Raw genomic sequence first — 23583 nt, forward strand, 5'->3', positions numbered from 1 at the left:
CAAATGCCGGATAAACCGTAGACGGGCATTTGCTTTTGTCGATATGACATAATGGCGTGTACAGAAATTTGAGAATAAAATATTCACTTATACGTTTCTCTATTTAAAAAGCCATGTCAGCTTATACCCAACCTTGAACGTAAGAGGTTATTTTTAATGATTTGGAAACGTGATACAGACATTTGTTTCTCAGTCTGTGGCGTTATGTGAGACTGAAATATTACCATGCGATATATATATTTTGTCTTAGTCAGCAAATCGTCGATTCTATAAATTTCATTGTTGACGCAAAGGAGGGGACATAACTGTGTGCGTTTTACTCACACTCACAGGTATTTGGATAGTTGTTCGGGAAATAGTGTCTCAGTGCCCGATGACGTCAGAGCGACCCAGCCAGTGACCCCGGCGACCGGGGATAGAAGTGCGTTTGTACACCAGTGGAGTTTTTCTTCCTGGGAATTTGCAGAGATCGTGCAATGGATTCATTAAATTTACCGATCACTTAACTGCATATTCGACTAATGAAATGTGAAGTTTACAGTTGCAATGCCTTGGAATATTGTTGGTTTTGAAGGCAGAGCTTGCCCGTAGGCTTGTTGTACTGGATCCAAGATGGCAGATCCAACGGGGATATTTCCCGTTAGTTTGGAGCAAAATAAACCCGAAGGTAAAGTTACACGACCATGTTACATGCAGAGGCATCCTATTTTGTCTAAATCAGTTAGTAAGCTTTCGTGGCTTTCAGTTCTGTGGATTCTCAATCGTATATATCTGTGATAATGAGAAACTACATCAAAATTTTCCATTTTCTTTTAGTCAGTCCGCAATTTACATCTGTCAAGTTTTAATTATTCACACTAGTGCCTTGTTTTTTTTAAAAACACATAGATTGCTTCTTATTGATAATGTTCTTTTCTTCAACCTCTGTGTGATAACATTCAGCGCTGAGTTACTTCAGCTACAGTGTGTGTGAGTTTGTAAGATATCTTCCATATGTTGATTTCATAGGCTAAAAATATTCAGGTGATCGTACATTGTAATGCTACGTTTTGAAATAGACTTTGTGTATTGAAAGTTACAACAGCCTTCAGATATCAAATTAAAGATGGCATGTTCAGAAAGTTGAACTGAATCCACACTGTATTATTTTGAGAAGGGTGTCTTACATCTGTGGATTAAGTTTCAGCTCGTCTCTTCTGGGTCAGACATTATGTAGGTCAGAGCTGGCTTGCATCTAGCAAATATTATTTTCTCGTTGATCACAGACACTTTCAAAAGTGTAGGATGACCATTTGCAATACTAACAAAAGTGCATTGTTGTTTGTGCAAGTTAAACACATAGATTTCATTTTGCGTCTTAAAAGATTTGTATGACAGCTATATCTTTTAAGCATCACATCCGTGTACCCATTGACATTTCAAAGGGGGTCATGGACAAATCGTACATTCCTGTCTTTGCATGTTTTATCAATTCTTTTGTATTTAGTGGAGTTTCGTCAGTATTTTCCATAGAATTGACTGAAGACTTAGCTGAGAATGTTTAAGGAAAAAAATTAATGAATAATATTACCTCCCCTGACAAGAGGTCAAGAGGTTAATGTGAATGTATGTAAACAAACTGACAACTTGGGCTAGATATTGGCTATGAAAAGCTTTGGGCTATTGTTTGGGTATATAAAGGAGTTGCTTCAGATATTCAGTAAATTCCGTCAGTGAGTCATACTGAAAGTTTAACTGTTGAGTGTTTTTTCAATGAATCGAGGGAGATTTCTTTGTGCACAGCTGTACTTCCATGAGCAGATGGTACAATATCAAAGCAACTCAGGTATTTTCATTTAAAAATTGAATTCAATATTTTTATGGTTTATGGTCGCATAAACACAAAAAATATGTGCTTTGTTATCCTGTCAGTGTTATATAATGACTTGCGTTCTATTTATTGTCACTTACACCTTGTGTTATTTATCATTTATATATGATCTCGAATCTTCACATTTCAGGAATTGAAGAACAGATCTGAAGATATATGATTTGCATTGTTTTCATGTGCAGAAACCCCTTGGTGTTTCAGATATTTTAATTTATTGCTTTACTGCAACAGGTTTGCAAACCATGACACTTTTTCATGTTTTTATCTGCACAAAATGTTTGTTGTTTATTACCTTTGTTGCCATAGTAACAGGGTTATTAATTTTAGGGATATTGATCATAATTATGTTTGATGATAATTTTGACCTGTCTTCTATTGGGAGATGTTGCAGTCCTTGAGACCTCTGTTAATCTCATGGCTAGTGATCTTTGTGTATTAGGCCAAAGGAACAAGGCAAAGGAAATTTTATCCCTTTTTAGTCTGAAATTTATAGTTAGCAAGTCAGGACAGTCCCAGGTCTTTTGACTTTTGGTAGTTTTAGACATGAGTCCTGTTTTTTCTTAGGGGGATGCTTAACCCTTGACATGTAATTGCCAATTTTATAGACAAGCTCAGGCTCTTGCAATCTGTCACTTTCAGCTGACCATGGTAACAGCAGATTACATAACTGGCACTCATTCTTTGAATGAGTGGGTGGTATGTGTGTCACTAGTCTTATTAATATTCTAGTGATATAGCGGGAGACACCACACATTCCACCCATGTGCAAAATCAAATCTGTGTCACAAAAGGATGTTTTAACCACCAGGGGAAACCCAGTGGTTAATAAATCATTCTCTTATGCTGAAGATCCAGGTTCGATTCCTCACAAAGTCACATGGTTACAATGTGTGTATTACATTTCAGGTATCCTCTGCCATGATATTGCTGGAATATTGCTAAACGTTGTATGAAAGCCAACCCAACTCACTCACACATATTCTTTGACAGTCTGTTTAGTATCCCGACTGCCAACAGGTTTTTTGGTAACCAGTTGGTGTTCAGCTGTAAAACCTATGTCAGCTTCCTGCTCAGCCAGACCTCAAGTTCTCACTGATCTGAAGTCAATCACAAGTAAATGGTGGTTCAGTAAATTCATTCTAAGTATTAGATTATCAAGTATATGTTGGGGCAACTTAGCAGGGATTAAAATATTTCTTAAACTAAAGCCACTTGCCATAGGGCAAGCAGCTTTAAGAAAGTCACTTGTCCTGACTAATGTTCCACTTGCCCTGATTTTTATGACATGATGATGATGATGATGATGAAATTATGAAAGAATAAATCAACATGGTATTTGATGTTAATATTTAATGTACTATTTATCAAAAAGCGACAACAAGCAAAGAATGATAACCCTATATATTATCATTATGAAATTTAGCAGCTACATTTTGAGCAGATATGAAATGAAATCCAAGTTTATTTTCAAACTGAAACTTTAAGTGGGAAGTATGTAGTAGCCCATGGACAAGTAAGATACCATTATTTCATTGCTCGAATTGAACATTGACTTTTCCCTGGAGTTGGGCGATGGGAATTTTGAACTCCTCCATAGACTAAACTCACATTAGAAATTGTCACTTTGTATCTTTGTGTAGATTTGTTGTATGTTAATTACACACTCATGGAATATCATGATATTTATAATGTTAGCATTTTTTGTGTTAGAGGAATTCTGAATATCTCTTTCTTCTTGCTCAAAACAAATCGTCTGCCATTTATTCGAAGCCAGAGTCATATAGAAATGTGTGATCTATAAATGTGCTAGTAATGGGTACCCGGTGGGATAAGTCATGTGGTTATGAACCTTCTAGTGCCTCACAGGCAGCTTGGATTATCATGGGTATTAATCAATTTAATGTCTATCACGTTGAATGCGCTTAGAGAAAGTCCCCACTTTGTGGGGTTCAGTGCTTTATATTGGTGACCTTATTATTTTCATTATGATTAAGATAGCGTTGAAGTGCACCAAAGAAAATAATATGTTGGGGAGTGGACAAAGGCTGTGACAGCTAATAATTGGTTGGTGGCTTTTATGGCGGTGGTGGGGGGTAGCCTAGTTGTAATGTGTTTGCTTGTCACACTGAAGACCCAGGTTTGATTCCCCACATGGGTACAAAGTCTGAAGCCCATTTCTGGTGTCACTTGCTGTGATATTGCTGGAATATTGCTAGAAGTGCTGCAGAACTATGCTCATTCACTTTGTTTTTGTAATACAGTATTTCCACCATTAGACTTACGCTTTGATTTAACAAAGGTTTGAATATGACGACATGCTCATACAACCTTTTTTTTTTCTCACACAACAATGATTTTTGATTAAATAACCTTCTAATCATGAGCCAACAAAATGTACAAGGGCTGCTGATCAAGTTCTGATATTTAATTCATTTAAGTAGTCTTATTATGTTAGCAATATAACATTTGATATGATTACCATGTCTGTGGTAGTAGATTGTAACTCCACTTTATAACCTTATCTTTGGAGTCGTGGAAAAATCCAGATAAGAATCAAGTCATGGGTTCCATATGATATTAACAATACAGTCCTTTGAATAATGAGACTTGTATTGATTACTGGTAATTTTCCGGAATGGAGGCTAGGTTTGGAATTTCTTGGTTACGTGGTTGCTGTAGTTGGTGTGAAATACACACCTGCTCAGCTACTGCTATTTTTGATCGTTTATTGGTAACAATTCTTGCACTTTGTTTGCTTGGTGTAACAATAAGATTTCAGCGTTCGATGATGATTGTATTTACTAGCCATTCAGCTATACAGTACAAAAGTAGTCATTGAACATGTTAGATATTTTAATATGTCCATAGATGCCAAAATTTTAAGCACAAGCCTAAAGTCTGCGTCTTTTCCAAGATCAGATGGTAATAGTAAAATTTTGTTAGGATGTGAATAACATTTAATTATGATGAAAGTGTTGTCTGTGCTAGAAGACGCAGGTATTTCTGTCACAGGTCACAGTGCCAGTAGCCAACTGCTTGTGGTATGGTGGGGAAGCCCAGTGGTTGAAGCATTCGCTCATCGCGCCAAAGACCTAGGTTCAGTTCACCACATGAGCACAACGTGCGAAGCCCATTTCTGGTGTCCCCTACTATGATGGAATACTGTTTAAGGCTGCATAGAATCATGGAAAATGTTTTTTTTTCAGTGTGAACTGAACTCACTCTCTGCTTGTGTGTATATGATATGTATCATTATCATGATTATGTGCAGAATATGCATGTGCTATGAAATGTGAAGCTTGAAATTACAAGTGCATCTAAGTGAATAGACATGACAACTCATTATGAACAGGATAATGAAAACAGCTGATTCTAATCTCCATTTTATTATCATAATTCCTTGGGCCAATTTGCCATAATGTTTTCAGGCTGGATGACATGCCTCCCTACCAGCAATACCTGTCCAGTCTAGGAACTGTTTAGGATTATATTAATATTTAGATGACCAGAGTTTGAAAGTAACGTAAACCTGCAAGGCAAAATTACACTAGTAAAATTTTGGAGGAATAGTGCCATTCTTTTTTGACCCATCAGTTTTACCATATCTCTGTAGCAGTTCGATTTTTATGCACTAGTGGGGATAAAAGTTCATTTCCAACCCTGAAAAATGTGGGTTTTTAATCTGTGAAACTTTGAGGGCAGTTAGGTCTCACATGTCATTGTTAAGAAAGGAGGTTGGGCTGGTGGTAAGGTCCATGAGATTTGTTGCTGCAGTATTTCAACCTGTAAGCTTACTATATTTGAAGGGTTGAAAGGGAGGATTCCTTTGTAATTGTTGCTGTAGTAAATGAAGTCAGAGTTATTTAATGCCGACAGCTGCAGTGTTACCTGTAAAGGCCTGTGTCTCATGCTTGATGTAAATACCTGTGTATTGGCTGTCATAGGTCTCAAGTGCCTCATGCTTGTTGTAAATACCTGTGTCTAGGCTATCATAGGTCCTCAGTGCCTCATGCTTGATGTAAATACCTGTGTATTGGCTGTCATAGGTCCCCAGTGCCTCATGCTTGATGTAAATACCTGTGTCTGGGCTATCATAGGTCCTCAGTGCCTCATGCTTGATGTAAATACCTGTGCATTGGCTGTCATAGGTCCCCAGTGCTTCATGCTTGATGTAAATACCTGTGTCTTGGTTATCATAGGTCCTCATTGCTTCATGCTTGATGTAAATACCTGTGTCTTGGCTGTCATAGGTCTCCAGTGCCTCATGCTTGATGTAAATACCTGTGTCTTGGCTGTCATAGGTCCCCAGTGCTTCATGCTTGACGAAAATACCTGTGTCTTGGCTGCCAGAGGTCCCCAGTGCCTCATGCTTGATGTAAATACCTGTGTCTTGGCTATCATAGGTCCCCAGTGCCTCATGCTTGATGTAAATACCTGTGTCTGGGCTATCATAGGTCAGCAGTGCTTCATGCTTGATGTAAATACCTGTGTCTTGGCTGTCATAGGTCCCCAGTGCCTCATGCTTGATGTAAATAAATGCATCTGGGTTATTATAGGTCCCCAGTCCTTCATGTTTGATGTAAATACCTGTGTCTTGGCTATCATAGGTCCCCGTGGCTTCATGCTTGATGTAAATACCTGTGTCTTGGCTATCATAGGTCCCCAGTGCTTCATGCTTGATGTAAATACCTGTGTCTGGGCTGTCATAGGTCCCCAATGCTTCATGTTTGATGTAAATACCTGTGTCTTGGTTATCATAGGTCCCCAGTGCTTCATGCTTGACGAAAATACCTGTGTCTTGGCTATCATAGGTCCCCAGTGCCCCATGCGTGATGTAAATACCTGTGTCTTGGTTATCATAGGTCCCCAGCGCCTCATGCTTGAAGTAAATACCTGTATCTGGGTTATCCCAGGTCCCCAGTGCCTCATGGGTAGCTAGGCTTGCGTTCTTGGTTGAGACTGTCATTGTATCCCAGTTCTGTTGATCGATGCTAATGATGTTGATGACAGGATTGTTTGATGCAGACTTGATTATTTAGACAACCACCATAGAGCTGGAATATTACTGAGTGTGGCTTAGAACAAAACTCACTCATTCTTTGTGCTCTTTGCTCATGGTACGTATGGTTCACTTATACTGGTTTACAGTATCAAGTCTGGAAAACTGCATTCATGCCTGTCCGTTTGTTTTTGATGTCTCCCAGTTCATAGTGGTAAAGCATATTTCATTCGTCAACCTATGTGAACATTTCTACATGCCTTCATAAACAAGAGACTGCATATTGAGACAGCAGTTGCTGAACCTGTTCTGTACAATTGTGTACATGGTCCAGGTAGTATTTTTGGAAATGTTGAAATTTCATCAGAAAGATTCATACTTGCTTCTTTTTTCATTAATGTTTGTCAAAGTTCAGAGATTTGGGATCCAGTTATGTAGGTACATGTTGTCACAGGAATGTATTTTGTTTTCGGAAGTTCAGTGGGAGGTAGAGTTTGTATGTTGCATCATGCTTTGTGCTGCCTTAATTTCATGTGAAGTAAATTGAATAGTCAAAGTATGTATAAAACATACTACAGTCATTTCATTGAGGGATTTAGGAATTCACTGGAGATATAGTGAGTGAGTTTAGTTTTATGCCACACTCAGCATTATTCCAGCTATATGGCATTGGCCTATAAACATAATCGAATCTGGATCAGATAAACCAGTGATGAACAGCATGAGCATCAATCTGCTGATAGATGAAAAGAAGTCAATGGTTACCTTTTCTTTGATACTATGGATAATATGTCAGAGTGTGATAGATTAACTATTGTGATTTGAATGATCTGTGTGGTCTTTCACCTGTTTGACTTCTATATATCTGCCACTAGTTTGTAGAGAATGTATCTTAAGAATGTTTTGTGTTGTTGTGATGGAAAGTGCCTAAACCTTTGGTTTGAGTGTGACCTGGATAATTATGTTGACAACTTCCTGCTTTTAACTGTTTGTCAAATTTCACATCCTGAATATTGAAGTGTTTGTGTCTGTGTGTTTCATTTTGAAATGCAGCTCTGTATTCTATATTATTACCATGTTTGTAGTTTGGGACTTTAACCACTAGCCTTAAAGTTGTGTCAGATAATATTCCTTCACTAAAGTTTACAAGGTGACTTTATGGGTCAGGTGGTCTGGTTCAGTGACTGTGTGATTGCAGGTCAGTGTAACCTGATGACATGATATATTGCTCATGGGATCAGTCCCAGGTTTATAGTGGTGAAATAATTGAAAATTGGTCATAATGACTAAACAGTCATGTTTTCTCATAATCGAACACAAACAGCACATATTTGCATAACAATATTTTTCTCTGTTTGGTTTGTTTGTTACACTTCGTAAACGCTACAAGTTCGTTTCAAGTCATGATTGAATTTAGCTTAAAGACTCAGGAAATGTTTGTTCCTAACATACTGGCCATCCTTTAAAAATGTATTTGCTGCTATTTGACAAAAACAACCCCAAAAAAACACATGCTTTCTTTTTCTCTATTTTTTGAGAATTAACAAAGTTAACCAGGAAATACAGTGGAAGCTGTCAAAACGGGCATCTGTCCATTCCGACAAGTTTTCAACACCGGCATAAAATCTCAGTCCCATTTGTGACATGTACATTTATCATCAGCTCTCTAATCCGGCACGTCGTCTAAACTTGATTAATTCTTCAGTCCCGATGAGTGCTGGTTTAGACAGCTTCCACTGAATTGATGAATGACACTAATCAATTGTTTTCGATGACTGATCGGTTGTAATCAACCAATCATCAATTATCACATTCTAACCAGTTCCCAACACTACTAGTTTGCACATTCGAAACTCCATATTTGTAAACTGTAGAGGCTGTATAATGTTATTACTGAGTGTGGCATGAAACAAGAAATGATTTATTTTGAACAAGAAGATTTATGGTGTAAATATTTAGCACAAAACCAGGAGTATCTTTGTACTTCTTGTATTGTTGTAGTGAAAGTTGTACAGCATTTTGAAAATATTGAAAAATGAATTTTTTGTATGGAAGTTGTGTGGTCATTATCACGAAAGTTCCTCCCAACAGAAATTCCTTGAAAGGGCTGACAACAAAGCAGGCACACACAGATGTGTGTCTGACAACAAGAACTGTTTACTATATTGTCGTTCGCAGGTATAGCAAACATAGTTGTTGAATAGATTTTATGAATGAAATTGGCAACAACTTAACAGCTTTCCTATGAATCAGTTTGAATGAAAATATTTAATGCTGTCTATAAGTCAAGATATCGATGATTAGAATAGCACCAGTGATATGCTGGTTGTAAGAGGCATTAAAATGGATTGGATGGTCAGGCATATATATGGTTATACATTTTGTCATTTTACATTGTGGTTGTAGATATGTAGATAGCTGCACATCATATGAATGGCTTGGTTGAATATTTACTGACTGTTGTTAAGCACCTGAGTACTACCAATATAAACTTAAACAACAAATGGTCCATATCCACAGATTGCCACAAGTACAAAGTTGAGTCAGTATAGTTTTACGCCACCTTTGGCAATATTGCCTCAATATCACATACCCATATAGGGAATCAAACCTAGGTCTTCGGCGTAACAAGCAATGCTTTAAACACTGGGCTACCCCGCCGTCCTCCTCCAGTTCAAAGAGTGAATCTCAAAACAATTCTGTTCAGACTGTATGGGTAAGGATGGTTTTAGTGATATTCCAGCATTCTAATGGCAAAGGACACCAGAAACAGGCTTCACACTTAGTATCCATATGGGAATCGAATCCAGGGCTTCGACATGACAAGCGAATGCATTGGGCCACCACACTGTACCTCTGTCTGTGAGATCAGCTAACAAGTGCGACAACAGGAATGTCTACTGAGAACAATGTGCAAAGTCTCTCTGGACTAACACTAAGTGTCTGAAAATATGTATATATATATTGACAGTTATTTGATATCTGTTCTTAAGTTAAGAACACAGGATGTCACATTTTGGTAGATCAGAAATTTAATACTTTTTTTTCTTGAATTATGTATAACAATAGCATTTACATTGCCAGCAGCTGTTGAAGATATCTGTTGTTTTTCCCACCAGACCTGGTCTAGACAGCTGTCAATAGATAATATTGATTTATCATCTTTTTTTTTGCTCTGATGTTTTTTTGTATTTTCTTTCTAAATGTAGGCATGGTTTAAATGTAAACAATATTAGTGAGCTGAAGTTTAATAATTCAGAAACTGGTTTACAGGGTTGGGAAAGTAGGATTTCGAATTCTCCGTATTTTGATGGGCATTTTGGGAAAGGTTTCAGGAAAAGTAAATATGTGATAGGATTTATTAAAGATGTCTTGGGAATTTGTGAGACTGAGTGTTTCATTCAACAATATTGAGTATCCATCAATTCATATCGAACCAATTTTTTATTATAAATGTATCATGAAATTATGAATGGGCAATAAAAATAGAATTAGAGACCAAAATGAAGAAGTCTATCTATGAAAATTATCTTTTAGCAAATTCAGGGAAGGCAGCGCGTTGAAGCGCTGGGTTTGATCCCTGAGATGTACAATGAGTGGAGCCATCTTTGGTGTCCCCTGTCATGATATTGCTGGAACATTGCTAAAAGCATTGTGGAGCAAACTCCCTGTTGCCTCCAACTATCTGGTAGATCTGATACCAAGATACAGAAAGTACAAGTTTGATATCAAGTATTGATTTTTCTAAAAGAAAATGTGAATTGCTCTGTAAAGCTTTTCTGTTTGCTGTAAACGTGTGTGGAGAACATTAGGCAGAAATACAGCTTGGATTCGGCTTTCAGTCTGTGCAGAGAATTCCTTTGTACATGTTGCATTGAATATGGCATAAAAGTTTCATATCCTGGTGCAAAGGTTAATTGTATGGTATCATATTTGGGCGTGTTGTGATACCCTTTGTGATAATACACAATTGTAATGAATAATGCCTGAATTTTACTTCTATGTATGCTCACTCAAGTAAATCATGAGATTCAGTACATGTAAGGTCAGCGTGACCTGCTGCAGCAATGGAATTTACAAGTTGTTCATGTTTTAGAAAAGGTTATTCCAATGGTGAACTTTCCCTTAAACGTTCATGGTGCTGTTTCTGTGTGAAAATTTATTTTGGCTACAGTATTTGCCAACAACATTTCAAAAGATGTCAAGGAAAGGCACTTTGTATCCGGTTTGGCACTTGACTTGAAAGAAATATGAGGAGTGGCCTGCCTTGAGCCTGTAGATTGCGTGGGGTATCTATGTTAAAAAACAGTATCACTGTGGCTAGGCTTATATTATAAAATGGGTATTGGACAGAAATGTTTGAGCAGCCTCACACCAGTAAATGTATGAGTTTGGTTTTACGCCACTTTTAGATTTCTTCTAGCAATATCATTACAGGTTACACCAGAAATTGGCTCCACAATTGTACCCATGTGGAAATTGAACCCAGGTCCTCACCGGACACATTAACTAACCATCAGGTTAGTCCACAGCACAAGCCCCTGTTGTAAGAGTGATACTGTGGAAAGTGATGTAACCCCATTTAGTCTCACATCTACCAGAGATAAGATGTGGGAGGTTGGTTAGGATAGATGCATTTATTCCTTATTATTGGAAGTGACTATGTTGGATTAGCTGCCTAGACTTGATTGATTCTCATCGTTGTACACTAGCCGCATGGGATGTGCCTTGTAATAGCTTTAAGTGGTTTGTCTGACCTAGGCTGTTGTGGTACAGCTGGAATGTTGCTGGAATGTTGCTGACTGGCATTTAACAAAATATTCACTAATGTAGTTAATAACATTCTGCTTGGTTTTGTTAGTCCCAGCTAGTAACAGTTGTTGATCCAGGTTTTTAAGGGAAAGGGCTAGGGACTTTGGGCTAAGGAGTTATAGGGGGAGCTGGGAGTTACTGGTTGGGGATATGGATCCAGGGATGGGGACTTATTGGTGAGGGGTTGGGAAATGGAGAGTTGTTGGTAGGGAATTAGTTGGGGGTAGATAATTATTATTGGTGGTAGGGAGGTGGGTGTTATTGGTTTGGGGATTTGGAGGTAGTAGTGGGGATTTATTTGTGGAAAGTGTGGGGAATGGAGTTATTGGAGTTGGGGGTAGGGAATTGGTGGTCGGGAGTCGGGGATTATTTGTAGGGGGTGGGATTCAGAGTTATTGTTGTGCCGTGGGAAATGGGGAGTTATTGGAGTAGGGGGTATTGAATAGTGGTGTTGAGTTGGGGGTTATTGAAATGGGATGGGGAGTTGGTGGTAGGGCATTGGTTTTGGAGAGGTATTGGTAGGTGTTTAGGGATTTGGAGGTGGGGAGTTTGGGTCTAGTGAGTTATTGTTTGGAGTAGGTGGTGGTGAGTTATTGCCTGGGGAGTTGGGGTGGGGAGTTATTGGTTGTGGGAGGAGAGTTTGGGATGGAGAGATGTTACTATGGCTGTAACAAATATTCCATGAGGCGAATATGATACATATCATGAATATATCATAACGAATTATAATATTGATCCACAAATACCTTATGTTTATTGTAAAGAAGTCAAACTGCTTTACACTACAGAATTATGAATTGAATTTAAGAAGAGATATGGTTCGATTAACCCGAAATAAGAGAAAATTGCAACATTTTACATTTTACTGAAGTCACAATTACAGTTGGTTGAAGAGTCAGTAACATGTAAGGTTTCAGAAATATATTTTCATACACTTATTTGCAGGGGAACATTCATGGAAAAAAACAGCCCCATATCCCCCTACTCAATTTCCCAACATCCCTATCTGCTGAATCCACCATTGAATAACTCAATATAAAACCGCAAAAACTAAACTTCCAGTTTGATTAGAACTGAAGGTTTGGCACAGTTGTGTATTGAAAAATATTTTGGTCGATTGAATATTAAATTTTATGTATTGTTCTATGCTGCAATATTCAGCTACATGGCGGTGGAATGTAAACAATGGAGTCAGGACCAGACAGTCCAGGGATCAACAGCATGAGCATTGATCTACACAATTGTGATATGATGACATTTGTCAAGCTAGTCAGTGAGCCTGATGTTAAATGAGTTTATAAGTGTATGTTTTTTTTAGGGGAACGAGACAAACGCCGGCGTCTCACCACCCTCATGGAATCGCTCCGTAGCCGCACATCTCAACACAAGACATGGGTAGATTGCGTCAAGGCCGTGCGCACCGCCATATCGGTAAGTGAAATTTATACCAGACTGCTTGATTAAATGCACGAGTGTCATTTTTAGATTCATATTGTTTATTACTTCAGGAAAAATGCCAGTATTTTTTTCAGGATGAATTTGAATAAGGACATGAGGATATTGTTATTTGCCTTTTGGATCACAGTACCATTCACATGGTCCCATTCTACAAAGTGGTCTAAGCGCTATGGTAGCTAAAAGTTCATGTTACAATCAACATTAGCACTATGGTAGCTTCCTGAAGCAGGGTCTTGAGGGTAGCTGTTGTAGTAATGTTTGGTATTTTGTACAACACCCCGGGCCAAATATGGACTTATGACATTGGTAACTCTTTGGTTGCTTTGTACAACACCCCGGGCCTAATATGGACTTACGACATTGGTAACTCTTTGGTTGTTTTGTACAACACCCCGGGCCTAATATGGACTAATGACATTGGTAACTCTTTGGTTGTTTTGTACAACACCCCGGGCCTAATGTGGACTTATGACATTGGTAACTCTTTGGTTGCTTTGTACAACACCCCAGGCCTAATATGGACTAATGACATTGGTAACGCTTTGGTTGTTTTGTACAACACCCTGGACGTTATACGGACTTATGACATATGGCATTGGTAATGCTTTAATTGTTTCGTACAACTCCCTGGGCCTAATATAGACTTATGACATCGGTAACACTTTGGTCGTTTTGTAGAACATCCTGGACGTTGAGATGGACTTCCTACAGTTGTAACAGTTTGTGGTTGTGTATAACACCCAACATCTTTGTGTTCTTATCTTAATGGACAAAGTTGGTATATACTTTTAAGCAATTCTGCAGTTGAAAAATGTATACATGGATTTAGAATATGTGAGTTAAGTATTGACCAATAAATAACCAATAATATGTGTTTGGTGTTTGCACAAAGGTCCCTTTGTACAAGGCCCATCCAGACTAGTATGGATCATATACATTTCAGGAGGGGAAATTTTGTCAGTGTTATGTCTAACTTGACTAAATAACTTCATGGAGATTCTTTGATAAACACGCACGCACGCACGCACGCACGCACGCACGCACGCACGCACGCACGCACGCACGCACGCACGCACGCACGCACGCACGCACGCACGCACGCACGCACGCACGCACGCACGCACGCACGCACGCACGCACGCACGCACGCACGCACGCACGCACGCACGCACGCACGCACGCACGCACAGAGAGAGAGAGATCGAGATCTTGGTCAAGTGTTACTTAGGTTAGGTAGTCCAGTGATTTGGTCTATTGAATGTCATTGATGTGCAACCAGAACATAAATGACTTGCTTGTCTGTTGTTGAGTCTGTGACATAGATCGATTATGAGTGTGTGTGATAATAATAAATGTACTGGTCTGAAATGAGTTAAACTTTGGAAGGAGGAAATTCCATCGTCAACTACAAATATTTTCTTTGTGAAATTTCTCTGGAACTCTGAAACATGTTATTTGTTGAGGAAAAGTGAAAAGATTAATTCTTTTTGACTGAAATTTGGTGTTGGCTAATACAAATTCTGTATTGATTCCAAGCTTTCAAACTGGAGACACCTCTACAGGAAATCTCTATCTGATTTATATCTGATGTTTCTCTGAAATAACAACTTACTGCTACGGGCAACGCATCCTTATTCAGTTTACTGATTCTAAATGTAGGATGGTCTTCCTCTTACAGCAGTCAGATGTCAGCTTCCTAAAATGACTTTACTTCATTTTGGAAATTGTTATTCCAGCATAACACCAATATTCCTTCATGGCTTCAATGGTACTGCTACTATTTCGGTTTAGAATGAAGTGCAGGGAAACCTTTCAAACTTTCTGACAAGACCACAGGACCAGTGAGTGGACAGTAATTAGTGGTCCTGTCTGTATTTCACTGCTCCAAACCAACATTTGTAGATTTACTTAACTATCAATACAAAATTCACTAAAATTCACTGGCCACAGGACCACTTTAAGCTTATCATTTAGTGGTCCTGATGCATTTTTACTAGCAAGGGACCACAGGACCAGCGTAAATTTCACACACTCTCAAGTTGAGATAATACAGGATTTTAAAAATATTATGAATAATCTACAATGCATGTATTCCAGAAAAGGTCGTTAAGTTAATTTACCATATAATGAAATTAGATACGCATGTCTGAATGTTCAGCAGGTTTTAATGTTCCGTGCATTCATACTACTGTTCGGAAGCCTTGACACTGACTGGCTGATTAGAAAGTTCACCAGACATAAGTCATATGGTGTGTTGTCTGATTGTCAACTGTACAAATAGTCAAAGGATTCAGGTGTCCCAAAGCATGACATGACACACTTCTTACTTTGGAATCTGTGTGTCGTTTGATTGTTAACTGTTCAATTATTCAAAGGGTCTGGGTGTCCCTAAACATGACATGACACACTTCTTACTTTGGAATCTGTGTGTCGTTTGATTGTTAACTGTTCAATTAATCAAAGGGTCTGGGTGTCCCTAAACATGACATGACACACTTCTTACTTTGGAATCTGTATGTCGTTTGATTGTTAACTGTTCAATTAATCAAAGGGTCTGGGTGTCCCTAAACATGACAAGACAACAACAATACTGTGGAATCCTGTCCACCATTTCTAGTTTTCAACACAATGCGTTGAAATGCTCTGAGTCTACTTTTCAAAGCTTCACCTTGCCGCCTGTTATCATTTTCTTCAGATTTTTGTGCCTATTTTGGGGCATTTTCAGTGAATCTTCAACGCCAAGAGAAATTTATCATCATTGTCTTACATGTGTATGACAGAGTAGAAATTGCAATCTGGTAGAATTGGAGTTCTACCAGTAGAGATTGCAAGATGGCAGTCAGAATCTCTGTAGAGATTGCTACTGATATATATTTAGTTGAGCGAGAAAACTGATAGAACCTGGGCAAAAGTTACAAATTGATATTTGGATTTAATTGAATTCTTACTTGTATCTCAGGAATGAATGTTGTTTTCAAGCTTTCTCATTCATGAAAAGGGATTTTATGAAAAGTCCTCAGATGCCATTATTTGCCTGTAAGTCTGTAGCAATGACAGGCAATATTGTCAATTTGACCTAAAATTATCTCATTTTGTCAGAGGTCATGAACATAACATTTGAAGAAGCCAGTTCCTGACAATATCACCAGTTTTTACCTTTTTGTGTGCCATTGGTTCCTAATTTGAAATTCTAGATAATCCATGACAGTATTTTGTTTTGTCTCTTAGTAATTCTCTATAGTTGTGGAATCCATCTATTCAAAATGTGAGAGTTTGCATGTGAGATAATGAATATCATGGTATATACCACCTGTAATTATTGACAGTGGTTTAGTATGACTCAAGGTAGGACTATCTCTCATTATTTGTTTTTGAGAAATGAAATTGTGGGTGTTTTGAGGATTGAGGAGCAGAATGTATATTTCATCATCCAGTCCATCCAAGCCTTTATATATTTCCTGCTATTTTCGCAGTCCGACTAATCATAATTGACCTCCCATCCTGCCTTCCAGTCAGCCACGCTATTCTTGTCATATTTTCTTGGAACCTAATTGTCCAAAGGCATTTCATTAGTAAATATTGGCTTGGTTTGGTTGGTTTGTTGTTTAACATAGGACTCCGCCATATTTCAGTTATAGAGTGGTGGTCTGTCAGTAACTGTGGTGGGACCAGACAGTCCAGTGATCAACATCATGAGCATTGATCTACGCAACTGGGATATGGTGACATATCTCAAACAAGTCAGGGAGCCTGACCATCTGATACCATTAGTCACCCCTTAAGACAAGCATGGGTTGGAATCATCAGAGGTCTAACATGCATTGAAGTGGAATGTATTTATGATGCTTTAAATGCATACATTACAGTTTGTTGGTTTGTTTGGTTATGAACACAACACATTGTGGGATTGTGTTCAGGTACTGAAGATGAATCAGAGCTACTAGTTCGTTCGTCTGTACCTCTTGATATTATGGAATAATCTGTTGTCTCCCCCAAATGTACCTTGAACAATTGTCTACTTGGAGTCAACTCATTGGGCTACACTGCCTTAGATGATGATTTGTGCATGTTAGGTTCTGACGATACTGTCCTCATCCCAAGAAGCAGGTTTTGTTTCGACAACATGCTCAGAATCAATAAGACTGCTTAGATCAGCAACTTTAATCATGCATGCCAGACAATGCATAGAAGGATTTGCACCTGTTACTGGTTGTTGCATGGACCAATACTTGTTGGTTACTCTTGACTTGGCGTTGAAATGGGAATTTCTTAGTTTGAGGTGTAATTCAAAGTCCTCTTTAGGTACTGGTATTGTCAGGGTTTGAATTGTTTCCATTTCCATTTTCATTTTCATTTTATTGAAAAGTCATCTCTGAATGACTACTTTCGAATTGCAGAGGGTTTTTTTTAGGAGGAGGATTTATGACTAGTTTTTACTGAACTTAACTTGTCACAGGCTAGTGGTCTAGCGTTCACAAGTAAGAATGAAAGTCAAGGAATAAATTCATTCCCTAAATGTTCAAAGTTGAAGATTTGGGGCATCTTTTGATTCACATGTTTTCGGTCCAAATCTCAAGGACCTTGTAACTTATGTTTGTGAGACAATATTTCTATCTCAAATATGGGTTCATGTTTTCGGAAAGACAACTCAATATAGTGCATGTGCTTCATTTTTCTTGCTTGAAAACTCCATCTTGGTCATCTTCCTGGAAACATAGTTTCGATATTGCCTCAAAACAAATCAGTTCCTTTAGACTGTTGGAAATTTGACGCTACTGGTCCTGTGTAGCATATGTATGTCATGAATAACACAGTCTGTGCCTTAATCATTGAGCCTCCTGCATTGGACACTGCTATTTACCTCAACAAAGCATAGACTTTAAGGAGTTGTGTGATTTATTAGTGGCCAATATTACCAACCAAAATATCACCAGACCTTGAACTATCATCCAGAGACTGTAAGAAAGAACTCAAGTAGACCAGGTGATGTTTCTATGCGATGGATCAATAGCCATGGTGTCTCAGTTGTGTGGACCATTGCTCATTTCAGTCACTGGATTGCCTGGTCCAGATTCCATAATTTTCTTCCAATCCAGGTGTAGCTAGAACATAGGTTATGTTGGTATAAAATTCACACTTCAGTCTGGGCTTTAAGAGTTGGTGGTATTCACCTGTTAATGAGCATGATGAAATGCATTGGCTTCAACACAAAGGTATTCTAAATCCGTGCAAACCAGTTTAGAAGATCCTGAGATCGTGAAGATTATGATCAGGTGAGGGAAGAGAATATGAAGAACGGGTCATGTAGGCGTTGTCAGTTTTGGATGTCTTGTAACACCTTGCTTGTGAAACCCAGGCTACCTTCATTATGTGCAACAGCACTAGGCTCTCCCAGAAGAGCACTGGTCTCTGAGGCCAGGCTAATATTGATCTGTAAGCCGTGGTCTTGCTACATTGATCAGTGACTCATATCACATGACCTTCACCTTGCTGCAGACTGACCACATACTCAGCTGTTAGGGAGGACTGGAATGGGCAATGACCTGCCATGTTATGGGACATTGTAAAGCTGCAGAAAGGGTTCTGTTGGTTTATTTCTGGTCTTCCTGAATAAACATATTGACCTTGAAATTCTTTGATATAGCCAACTGTTGGTGGTTTATATGTGGACTCTTGATGGTTTATTACCTGTTAGGGACACTGACATGAACTAGTTGCATGTTTGTAATGCAGGTGTGTTATGCTGACCATCCTGTTGTCTGTTCGGTCAGTTTACTACAAACCACCAAAGGCTCCCAGTCAGGGAGTGAAATTTGTGAATACATTGTCCTCCCTTGACCACTCCAGGAAGTCATGATTGTTGGTTTGAATCACCATTTCAACAAAATTATCTTTCCAGGTTTGTAAGCATATCCACAGTGGAAGGTGGGAGGGTAGCCTGGTAGTTAAGATGTTCGCTGATCACACTGGTCAGGGTTCGATTCCCATTGGTACAGTACGAAGCCTATTTCTGGTGTCCCCACTGTGATACTACTGGAATATTGCTAAAAGCAGTGGTAAACAAAACTCCCTCAATAAAGTGGTAAGCGTCTAAGACCTGCGTTACTTACAGCTAACCTGAAACAGTAAGCAGACATGCTGAGGGGACTGTGGTGTGAAGTCCTACTTACTTACTGAAGCCACAGTACAACCAGTAGTTGTCAACGTGAATGAACCAGCTTTAACACCAGAGCTGTTGAAAGCGGAATGTCATGTTGTAGGCTTGTAAACAGCTTGGCATTATCTTGAATAGGTTTGAACCATATGTTCTTGTTGCTTGTGAAAAGGAGTTGAGATCTGGGAGATTGCTACTTTTGGCAAAAACATGGCAACTTGCTTATAGTTTGTGAGTACTTGTTGACTTACAGATTAACATAGTGTTTGCAGGAACATCTATCGCATCATTCGCATGTCAGCTGATCATTTAGCCATGTTGATGAGTGGCTATTAATATGTAAGTGGTGTTTACTACTCCGCAGAGGAAATAGAGATGGTGTTGTTTATCAATACTGCTCAAAATAAGTTTTAGAGAACACTGATTTTGGACCTGTGAATATCGAAGTGTAGGTCTGTGTATTGGCAGATGAATTGCATTTCAACATACTGCGATTCAGGTGTGTTCTGTTTTGAGATATATTGGAAACTTAAGTGTTTAGCAGTAATTAACACTATTTGTGCATGTGAATCCTATTCTCTACATTGTGAGTCCCTATGCATATGTTATGGTTCTAATAACAGCAATCTTAAAATTAGGTTGCCTAGTCAGGGATTCTATTTTCTTTTTTATACAATGAATAGTATCACAGTATGGCATTTTGTCATTGATTAACAAAGGAAAGTTTGTGTGTAGTTTAAGTTAAACCATAAAGATATGTGTGTAGTTTAAGTTAAACCATAAAGATAGTCACAAAAACTTCCTATATTTATACCCATATACTGTTTCTCAGGAAAAATATTGCAATATATATCATGTGAAAAGTGTATAGCAGTATACTGATAAAAGCACACAGACCCAGTTAGACTTGATCTTTAGCAACACATTCATGTTGTGAGAGGCGACTAACTGGATGGGGTGATCAGGCTCTTTGACACTGTTGACATGTCATCATATCCCAGTTGCGTAGGGATGGCGATCATCTTCATCACTGGATTGTCTGATCGAGACTATATTTATTTACAGACTGCGACTATTTTTCTGGAATATTGGTGAGCATGGCGTAAAACTCAACTCACTCATTTCATAGTAATATGGCTATGCTGTCAATTAGGAAGTGGTTAAGTTTTATTTTTCTTTCTTTGAGCAGTGTACGTCATCCACCACAAATGATATACATATAATATGTCATCTCGATCAAAGCTTTTGCTTTGACTGGAATATGATGAAGTTTGAAATTCCATTTTGTGGTGCAAATTCATGAATATTTTAAATCGTAAGTGCTGCTCCCTGATAATTTGCATTGAGGCAGCGATAAAATTGTCTGTCATCCTCATTATATCCTTAATTAATAACATTATCATAGTAATGAGAATCACTTTGCTCATACCTAGCTTTAACCTTTGGAACGAAAAGTCTCCCACGGATGAAAAAATGTTTGCTTTAATTCCCAATTCGTATGCATGGTGTAGGGTATTAAATCACATTAACTATGCAAGGATTTTCTGAAACCTTGAATTTTTCATGAGATACCATATCTAATTACAACAGTGCTTTGCAGCATTTAGGAAAAAATGAATTTTGACCCAGCTTATTACCATTTAACCTGTAAACTAAGATTTGTTCTGCAGGTTCATGCATATAAATAGCATTGAACTGAATTACATCAAAGCAGTTTTTAGCAGTTATTAAGTAAATTGTAATATACAAGTGCAAAATGATGTGCTTAGGTACAAGAACGATAAGATTTCAGTGCAAAGATTGGATATAATTGCAAATGGAATAAATGTGTTTGGCAGGCGCCCATCTCAAAGCATTTCAGTGTGTCTATCACATCAGGCGGCCTTATCAAGTTGATGTACTTGGAAACTTGAGAAATTGCAAATTGTTAGCAATAATTTCAACTGGGAAGTGATATTGTTTATCAGCCAGCTGTCGCTTGCATGAAGCCTGCTGTATATTGACATGTGTCTGATGTAATGGCAAAATGCCAAATGTTTTCATCCATGACCAGATATTCATTGAGGTGACATTATTGCATTGAACTCTTGTTTAACAGGTTAATGTAATATTTGTTATAATCAACTGGTTAATTGGCATTAGAGAATGGATTGGACCCAGAAGTTGCTGTTTTAGTGTGTCGAGGGAAAATGACAAAAGACATCACTTTCCTTTACTGAATATGCAACTGGAATCAACATGTTCTGGCTATGTTATGTAACTTAGTATTTAGGAGATAATGTTTAATAACTACTCAAGTGGGACTCTGGATAGAACTTAGTTCCCCTCATCTAAAGCTGGTGAGGTCATCCCATGTTGATTAAATGTCATTCTAAGTTTTCAGTGTGGATAATTGCTTCCAATATCAATCATTGTATTGTCTGGTCCAGACTTGATTACATAAAGGCCTTTGTTGTATACTTCAATCCAAGTTTTTTGTGTTGGTATTGTCATGCCAGATGGTGCATCTCTATCCACCGCTGTGGTTCAACTCTCTGCCTGTCCACTTAGTCTTTTGAAAGAGTGTCTGCTTGGAGAGTGGAATGGTGCCTTTGGGCATTGGTGAATAGATGTTAGAAAGTGGTATTTGAAGGTGCATTGCTTGATGAGAACACAGATTCACACATGCACATACACACATTCATATACACACATTCATGCATGCACATGTACAGATGAGAATGCTGACATATGCACACACAAAACAGACAGAAACACATATGCACACAGATATAAGGACCAAACCAGACTTACTTCACACGTACACAGGAAACAAATATGCCATGAGTTCAAAAACCCCATCGCCCAGCACTGGTTACTAGTCAGTTTTAATTTTGGGCAATCAAATAATGGCATCTTCTTTGTCCGTGGGCTACTAGATAATTTTCGCTTATGGTTTGAGACTGCAAGTAATCAAGGATTTCAGTTCATATCTGTTCATAATGTAGCTGTTGGATTTCATGTTATGATAAAGTAGAGTTATTGTTCTTTGAAATTTATCATTCTTCATTAAATAGTCCAGTAAACATTAACATTAAACATTGTGTCATAAAATGAAGGTAAGTGGAAAATTGATCAGGACAAGTGACTTTCTTGAAGGCACTTGCCCTGTGGCAAATGGCTTTAAAAAAAATTGACCTCCTGCAAGCATGTGTGCACACATGTACGCACATGTACAGACACACGTACGTACGCACGCACGCACGCACGCACGCACGCACGCACGCACGCACGCACGCACGCACGCACGCACGCACGCACGCACGCACGCACGTGTGCATGCATGCAAGTGCAGTAATCTTTGCTGCAATATTACACCTGATTCCACCTCACTTATTGTGAGAGTGACTTGCTCAGTGTTCAGTTGATGTGATAAGTAAATACTTTTCACTTCCGTCTTCACAGTGGTATAGGATCTCAACTGAAGGTAGAATGTTTGAACAGGCTTGTGTTGTGACTTGCTTCAGACTGTGCTCCCTCTCCTGCTCTGACTTGTCCCAGGCTTGTCTTTGTTGACCCACAAATATCCAAACATTCGACTAAAACACAAGCAAACAGACGGCCTATAAACTGTCACCATTTCAACCATGTTGTTGCTGTTTCTTTTCACACAATATTCAACACTGCCAGGTGGTAACATGGTCCCTCAGATATTCAAATTTAAATGTTTTAATTTGCTTTTTCTGCTCGGTTGCCATGACAATGTTCCAAGCTATTTCACAAGCAATGCATTGTTGGAGATATTGTCCTTTTAAATTCAATTATGGCTGAATTTCATTGGTTGATTTTTTTTTTATACATGCTACAAGTGTAATCAGTTGTGAAAATGAGTGATTAAATATGTTCAAAATATTTTTAAAAGGCCTATGGAGCCACATGCTGTATTACATTTTTGTCACAGGTTGAAATTCAGGTATTGGATACAATATCAGAATAAATTTTGCAGATAGTCATAGAAATGTTGTATTTATAGACACTGAAGTTTTTTCAAATTGTTTTTGTTGCTAGAAAATGTCTAAAAATTTAAATTCTTTCTAAATATGGAACATACTCATAAATATATCAGTATTGTGTGTAGTTCCATAACTGCATTCGATATTTTTTCAATGTTATTGTTAAAATCTATGTTGTATTGCCTTGCAGTCTGGGATAGCGTTGAATTTTGAATCAACATGTCTAAATTAAGAGCTGTCTATTGTACACAGCTGTTAGCTGATTTTAATGGCAATTTTTATTGATAGAAAATTTTGC

General features: G+C 38.2%; 1 protein-coding gene across 1 annotated transcript in view; it reads left to right on the top strand.

Moving 5' to 3' along the window:
- Positions 1 to 386: 386 nt before the first annotated feature.
- The window catches only part of LOC137255611 (mediator of RNA polymerase II transcription subunit 1-like), a 72092-nt gene continuing 48895 nt past the window's right edge, over positions 387 to 23583 (top strand). The window contains exons 1-2 of the mRNA XM_067793051.1: positions 387 to 667; positions 13000 to 13112. Of these exons, the coding sequence (XP_067649152.1) occupies positions 613 to 667; positions 13000 to 13112 (168 nt within the window). The 5' untranslated portion in view covers positions 387 to 612. The remainder of the gene's footprint in view (positions 668 to 12999; positions 13113 to 23583) is intronic.

The sequence above is a fragment of the Haliotis asinina genome, chromosome 11, assembly GCF_037392515.1.
Source record: "Haliotis asinina isolate JCU_RB_2024 chromosome 11, JCU_Hal_asi_v2, whole genome shotgun sequence".
In the NCBI taxonomy this organism is placed as follows: Eukaryota; Metazoa; Mollusca; class Gastropoda; order Lepetellida; family Haliotidae; genus Haliotis; species Haliotis asinina.